General features: G+C 41.8%; 1 protein-coding gene across 1 annotated transcript; it reads right to left on the bottom strand.

Moving 5' to 3' along the window:
* Positions 1–767: 767 nt before the first annotated feature.
* On the bottom strand, positions 768–7,117 carry chia.1 (chitinase, acidic.1). The gene is made up of 11 exons (XM_071514739.1): positions 7,093–7,117; positions 6,867–6,896; positions 6,426–6,630; positions 5,682–5,738; positions 5,359–5,524; positions 4,135–4,259; positions 3,402–3,525; positions 2,234–2,416; positions 1,988–2,104; positions 1,615–1,744; positions 768–976 (listed from the first exon to the last, which is right to left on the bottom strand). Exons 1-11 carry the CDS (start codon positions 7,115–7,117, stop codon positions 768–770), a joined length of 1,371 nt encoding a protein of 456 aa, XP_071370840.1.
* Positions 7,118–7,587: the final 470 nt, after the last annotated feature.

Raw genomic sequence — 7,587 nt, 5'->3', positions numbered from 1 at the left:
TGGCTTGATGATTATCCGCTCCGGCTGCTTCTACGATGGGCGATAACTCCAATGTCCATGGCAATTGTGAATGATTTTTGAGGCCAATCACAAAGTCCACATTTGTCATGACATGGACATTCAAAGGAGAGGGCAATGAACTATAATTTCCAACATAACAAATGAATCATACAATATATATATATATATATATATATAGATACAGAATTGACACCTTTCACACTGCCACAAATATTATTTCATAGATTTTTGTGTGTACTGCCCCTTTGAAAAAGCTTCCTGTAAAGTACTATAGTCAGTATCATGGATCTGATTCTGGAGTTCTATCTCAGCACACCCACCTCTCTACGGTTTAAACCACTGTGAGAAAATCAGCGGATGCAAAACAAAATTATGTAATAAGAGCGGGTGCGTTATATGGAGCGGACACAAATGAGGAAAACTGAAGTCATTGATAAGATTTGTGATATGGACGCAGTGTGTCAGATCAATTTCAGTCATACAATTGACATTTCAGAACATAGCCACAATAAAAATGTATAGAGAAAAATAATAGATGTGAGTTTTATTTTAAAAAACAGTCATAAAAGCACTCAATAATACACCGGCATTCATCGAGTCATGAAATGATATCGTGTTGTTTCTTTTATTTAGGAAAGGAGTGAGCCAGGGAAATATGGGATCAACAAACAACTTCTTTGCGGGTTTACTAGCTTTACATTGGAACTCAGGACCGTGGTAAGCTGATGGCCCCTCCGGCGGTTTCTTCAGGGCCAGTTGCAACACTTGCAGGAGTCCCAGAAGATGAGGCCGGGCTGGCAGCGGTGCAGGTAGGTGATCCCCTGGAAGCACTGGAAGTAGGTGGTCTTGTCGACCGTGTTCTCGTACAGGCCGTCGGGGCGGCCCGCGCAGAAGGAGGCCACGGGGTCCAAGGTGGTGGTGGGGCCCGGGGTGGTGGTGGGCTTAGGGGGGAAGCCTGTCGAGTCAGATGCGGATGATTAGTACGTACGGACAGGGCCATAGGGGAGGGTGAGCCCATCTTTTTACCCCTTACTTACAGACATAGCCGCTTCTCCCTATAGGCTGAATAGGCAAAGTGGCTATATTCAGGGAAGGCCCACCCCCAGCAAAAGATGGATCTTATTGGCTGAGGCCCCCTTCCTTTTAAGCGCATGTCCACACAAGTGGAGAGTGCCACATTCACCTTTGTATTTGTTTTATTTTGATGTTCATGTGCTTTAAAGACTACATTTTTATTCAGTCTTTATTGCTTGATGGCGGGTAGGATTTGTCTTAAAAGGGGGCCTCCACAGAAAATTTTGCCTAGGGCCCTGCAGGAAAGAGTTAAATTCATAGAAGACATCATAGAAATGAGGGTATTTTAAAGCGGGGAAAGCATAAATGAATGCTAGTATAGTTGATTTATTTTCATATATATGGGTTGTCTGCCTTACGATGATCACCAGGTGAGAAAAATTGCTGAACTAATACCTGTTCAGAATTTGGTAGACTGAAGAGGTATTCAGCTGATAGAGCCCAAAACCAATTGTTTTTTTTTTAGAACAATGAATGAATGTCTGATAGAGCAAAAAGCTTGAAAGGTGAGATATTTACCCATTGAGAGCCTGAGGTGGTTGATCAGAGGATAAGCATCTCCGTCTGAGCAGAAGTGGCCACTGAAGTCGTCCATGTCCAGCGTCCAGACATGAGCTCCTCCCAGGTTGTTGTCATTCAGCCATTGGACCTACAGGACAACCAGGGGTATCAGTAACAAAGATGTCAACACACTGTGATGAAGAAGTCCTTGAATGTCTGTTCTGCATTCATCTGTGGCAAATGCTGGGAAAGTGTTGCTCAGTGACTTCAGATCTCAGAAGTAGGATCTTATGAAGAGTATTTGAAGAAAGCAAAAGGCACAAGGTAGAATGTGAGAAATTATTGAGCAGTTAAACGATTGTAATCGTGAGGTGCAGATGTTCCTGGTCACCTTGGCGGAGTAGCTCCGTTTGTCATCATAGCCCAACCAGGTGCTGCCATAGGTGGCATAAGGAACTTCCTGTTCAGAGATCCACTCAGACGTCGCGCTGGCGCTGAACGTACAGACCTGGCAACACAGAAACACAGACAGGACTAAACGAGGCTAGACAAGACTAGACAGGGATAGAGATGTTCCAAGAGTCTACCCACCTTTTAAGTGCATTTCATTTGAGGTTAGTGTAAGACTCTGCTGTACCTCATAGTAGGCCCAGAAGCCGGCGGTGCGAGTGTAGGGTCCGGCATCGGCGGGGCCGTTGGCTGGCGCTCCCAGGCCGTTGGCGCCGCTAATGAGCCGGTAGGTTCGTCCGTATGTAGGGAAGCCCAGCAGCAGCTTGTCAGCCGGCGCTCCCAGAGCCAGCCAGTGGGATATGGAGGAGTTCTGACCAATAGGACGACAACAGAGATAATGAGAGTAATACTGACATGGTGTACAAGAAAAGCCAGCAGCGTCTCTTTTGTCTCAGGAAACTCTCTCAGTTCCAGGTTGACAGGACCCTGATGACAGTGTTTTACCGATCTTTTATTGAGTCTGTGCTCACTTTCTCCTTTATCTGCTGGTATCAATCTCTCAAGGTAAACACAAAAATGTACTCAATAAGGTGGTTAATATCTGTAGCAAAATAACTGGCACTGCACAGGAAACTCTGCAGGATCTTTACAACAAACAGTTACATAAGAAAGCAGAATCCATCCTGTCTGATTTTTCCCATCCTTTACATCAACAGTTTCAGCTTCTGCCATCTGGTTCCCTCCTCAGACTTCCACGAGCTAAAATCAACAGATACAAACACTCCTTCATACCCTCTGCCATCTCCCTCCTAAAATCTAGGAGGAAAAGGTAGTTGTCTGCATAACGTATCTTTTAATTGACTGCGTATTTTTACTGTGTATTTATGTATTTTGGTCTTGCTGTATTTATGTGCCCTGTGTCTTATGTGTGCTAAATGTATGCGTCCCACTGCTGCATAACCAATTGCCCCACCGGGGACAAATAAAGTTATTGAACTTGAACTAAATGCTATGGTGCATTGTTGTGTGTGTGAGATGCGCGTTAGGGTGAGATGGACATGGGTGATATTCTGTGTTTAAATTTGACCATTTTCATGCCAAAACTTTCCCCCAAATTGTATTCAGTGATAATGCATACTTATGTGGAATCAAATTAAAATGTTGCATTAGAATCAGTTCAGGTTAAGCAGTGTAGTATTGATTCATTCTACAATAAATATGTAATCAATCAAACCGTATCATATCCATCACGACGCTAACTGGAGCAGACCTGACTTTTAACAAAGGATAAATATCAGCAATAACCTTGATGTGTCGTGTGTAATTTGAGCGTCTTTGTGTGTGTGTGTTCTTACAATATTGTGGTGAACATGTGAGCCGGAGTCCATGGAGCTGCGGTACAGCGGGCTGTTGTGTGCTGTGGCTGCCTCCCAGTGTCCGTGGAAGTCGTAGGTCATCACGTTCATGAAGTCAAAGTGACTGCAGATGTCAAAAGTTTTCTTTCAGATCCGCAGCAGAGGAACGTTTTCCATTGGTGCAGAACACAGTATACATGCAAACATCGACTGGATGAAACAGCAAGGGCTCAAATAGTTTCTTACTGAACAATTAACGTGTTTTACAGCTCTCGCATTTCATGGATCCAGTGCAAGTCAATTCCTAATAAAACTCAAATGCGTGCCCTTCACTAAATGAGCTAAAATTCTGATTTGACATTACAGGGCATTGATGTGTCGCTGACTGATTGTGGTAAATTATGTATTTTCCACTGCTTTGTAATTGCCTTTCATGGCTGTTGTTGTGATTATGTTGTTTTAATGAGTTATCATGGGAAATAAACAGAAAAGCCTCGATAAAATGACTTCAGAGCTTCCCATTGACTCCAGTGATAAATGCAACCACTCTCCAAGCATCAGATTCAAATAGAGAACCGAGAAGCTTTGAGTGTCTGGAATCAACTTCTTGTCCATTTTGCACTTGCTAAACAAAATGATCAGCTCTATAGGAAACAAATGGATATCTGGTGGCTTTTGATCATGTTGCCTGCAGTGTGAACGCATGGTCAGACTCCTGTTAAATCCGACTTACGGTGCGATCTCGGTGACCTCATAGCCGCCGTTGATGGTGGGACGGAAAGCAGCGACGTTCGCTGACAGCAGCAGCTGAGTCTTCCTGTTGTCTTTGGCATCATCCTCAAAGGCCTTGGACAGCTCCTGTTGAAAGAATGAAATGAATTAGAAATGAAAAAATTATGGAAAACCAATTGACATTTGCGATGTGCCATTTGTGAACAGCTTTTTTCTACTATATGGCACACACATGGGGCGAGGGGTCGGCCTTCATGTAGGAACTTCCATCATATCGGTGATATCTGATATTTAATGAAAGGCCAATACCAACAAACTGATATATCAGTCTAACCCTATACTTACTACTATAAACAAAATAAAGCAAGAGATTCATTCGTAACTGATATCTGCTGGAAATGTAATAGCTCAAAATAGAATAAAACCTATGAATGTGATGAATTGAGATAATGTAACATCACATTATTACATTATTCATTACTTCATAAGGGGTATAACTTTTTAATTGATGATACAATAGTAATATTGACTAATAATTAGAGCTGCAGCGATTAATTGATTAATCGATTAGTTATCAACTATTAAATTAATCACCAACTATTTTGATAATCGATTAATCGGTTTGAGTAATTTTTAAGAAAATTACGTCAAAATTCTCTGATTCCAGCTTCTTAAATGTGAATATTTTCTGGTTTCTTTCCTCCTCTATGACAGTAAACTGAATATCTTTTTGGGTTGTGGACAAAACAAGACATTTGAGGACGTCATCTTGGGCTTTGGGAAACACTGATCCACATTTTTCACAATTTTCTGACATTTTATAGACCAAACAACTAATCGATTAATCGAGAAAATAATAGACAGATTAATCGACAATGAAAATAATCGTTAGTTGCATCCCTACTAATAATGAATGTAACTTGTTCAAAATATGTTACGCCCCTTATGATATGATGCTTATGGCTTATGTAATAATGTGATGTTACATAATTGTGTGGGAATTTATCAGATTAACATGTTTTGCCTTTTAAGATGAAATATTTTAAAAGATAGAAAGTACAGTTTTTGCTGTTTTGCAGCTGGTTTGCCAAATCTTTCATCTTCAATATCTCCGAACCGCACTCCACCCAGATAGAACCTTCGAATTGCAAGCTCACAACAAACAGCACGACACTGTAACTGCATCAGTTGGTACGGAGCAACAACCTCAAAGGGCCATGCTGACCTTGACCAGCTGAGTAAACCTCAGCTTGTCTTGCGGCGGGCTGCCGTTCTGTCCGGGAAACTCCCAGTCCAGGTTCAGCCCGTCAAAGTTGTGGCTGCGGAGGTAGCTGATGGCCGACTTGATGAAGGCCACGCGGCTCTCGGGCCGGGCGACCATGGCGATGAATCTGGTGGGACGTAAAAAAAACAAAACAAGACCTGAGTTATATGGAAAGGCAGAGGGAAGCTGTGCCAAGGAATCCAAGTTGTGTGTGTGTGTGTGTGTGTGTGTGTGTGTGTGTGTGTGTGTGTGTGTAAAATGACCTGTGTCATATTCAGACTTACGGGCTGAGTCCATTGACGGTGCCTCCGACGGACAGCAAAGTCCTCAGTGCAGGATTACTGAAGGTATAGAAGGAGAGACAGACAACTAAAAGACAGCTGATATCCAATCTGGGCTCTCCAACCCGAAGAATCCCAATCAGGAAGAATTCAAGAGGGGAAGAAACAAAAATACCTGCATGGCCTTTAAAATCGTTTTTACATTGTAGCTTTTCAGCAGAAACTCTTCACCACCTCCACTTACAATCATACAACAGTAGAATAAGCTTGAATTCCTGGCCATGAAACAGCCAGACAATAGATGTAACAAATATTCCTGTATCCCTTGAATATTTAGATATAATAGAGAAATGCTGGGCAAAGAAATAACATTTTTATCTCCTGTGGTATATCCCTTAGGGTTAGACCAATACTGGTTTGATAGTATATTGGACTGATATTGGCCTTTTACTAAATATCGGACATTGCTGATATGATGGAGGTTCCTCCCAGACCGCAGCTGCCTAAAAACAGTCTGGAAAACTTTACACTTGACATTTTTTTGTATTCATTTCATTGTTTAATGATGCTTTTATAAATGAAAAATAAAATAAATCCCAGAGTGTCCCTACCATTGAATAGGTGTGGTGGGTCACCCTGCATTAAAGAGCTGCTGACCCTAAAAGAATTCCACTCGTCTGGGTTTCAGTGGAGAGTTTTAGTGTCCCATGATGGTCCGAATGCTATCTGCGGACTGGATTGACTCACATGTTCTTGAGGCTGTTGAGGCTGTTGTACTGCTCCTCGTCGTTCCACTCTATGGGGGTGATCTGGTTGAAGCTGTTGATGGTGGCCAGGGCGTAGATAACGTGGGTGCACAAGAAGGGGTCTATGTTCGCTGGGACGAATTTGCCACCGGCGGGCCTGTACTGGGCCCAGTTGGTCATGTGGCACACCAGCTTAGAGGATGAGGCTGAGGGAAGTCATAAGAATAGCACCAGAGAGACTTAAACCTGCACCATGTCGTCAGGGAAAAAAATAGCCTCAAGTTCATATGCCGTTTGCTTCTTTTTAATGTCACTTTTTTTTGCCACTTTTTGGTCACTTTTTTCTCCAACTATTAAGAAATCATAAGAGCTGTACAGTCTAATTTGAGTATACTAGTACATAGAGAAGCCAACAGCAGACGTCATACAGAAAAATGCTTACCAATGTGCAGAGTAAGCAGAATCCCCAGAGCTACAAAGAACAGAGTAAACAGAGAAAATGTGATCATTTGGAATAATACTATTCTATTAGTAATATTATAGACAGGTGATGTATAATACATTGATGCTCAAATAAGGCATTGAATGAATGAATGAATGGATTATTAAATGAATGAATGAATGAATGAATGAATGAATGAATGAATGAATGAATGAATGGCATTTACCTGTGGGGAGAATAAGTCTTGCCATTGCGCTAATTGGAAATCCAACCAATTTTCCACAGGAACAGTGAACCTCTGGACGATCATAAAGAAATCAAATCAAATCAAAAATGTAATGACAGTTAACCACCTATCTCCTTACTGTATACAGAATAAAATACTAGAACATCAGCAGCAGACACCATGCAGCTGCAAATTCTATCACTGAGAATAAACACAGTACAGTCTAACCCAGTTAGGCAAATTTAATTTACACTATTTCATGTTTGCATGCAATCAGCAAGTTGCAGATACATTTTTCCAATCAGTATATAGTCACTAATTCAGTAAGATGGATTGCAAATCCAGACATGTGATCTCATTACCTTTCTTCAGCAGGAGTGGAGGGAGAGTTGAGAGCTTGGTAGGGTTGTGTGTGTGATTTATACTTTACTTATTAGTGGCTAATAGCTGGTGGCAAAGGGCAGGTGATAAGGACTCGGGGTAGTGGGAGTCTGG

The sequence above is a fragment of the Centroberyx affinis genome, unplaced genomic scaffold (genome assembly GCF_046629955.1).
Source record: "Centroberyx affinis isolate AG114_WGS23_722 - 3 ecotype Tasmania unplaced genomic scaffold, CSIRO-AGI_Caff_v1 ptg009793l_1, whole genome shotgun sequence".
Lineage (NCBI taxonomy): Eukaryota > Metazoa > Chordata > Actinopteri > Beryciformes > Berycidae > Centroberyx > Centroberyx affinis.
Note: the sequence above shows the minus strand (reverse complement) of the source record. Positions and strands in the feature narration are given on the sequence as shown.

Coding starts and splice junctions, on each gene's coding strand:
- chia.1 (XM_071514739.1), bottom strand. CDS start 7,117: ATGGCAAGACTTATTCTCCCCACAG. Junction 6,631..6,866: donor TCTGCTTACTCTGCACATTG/GTAAGCATTTTT, acceptor GACTTCCCTCAG/CCTCATCCTCTAAGCTGGTG. Junction 2,105..2,233: donor GCTTCTGGGCCTACTATGAG/GTACAGCAGAGT, acceptor CTGTGTTGCCAG/GTCTGTACGTTCAGCGCCAG.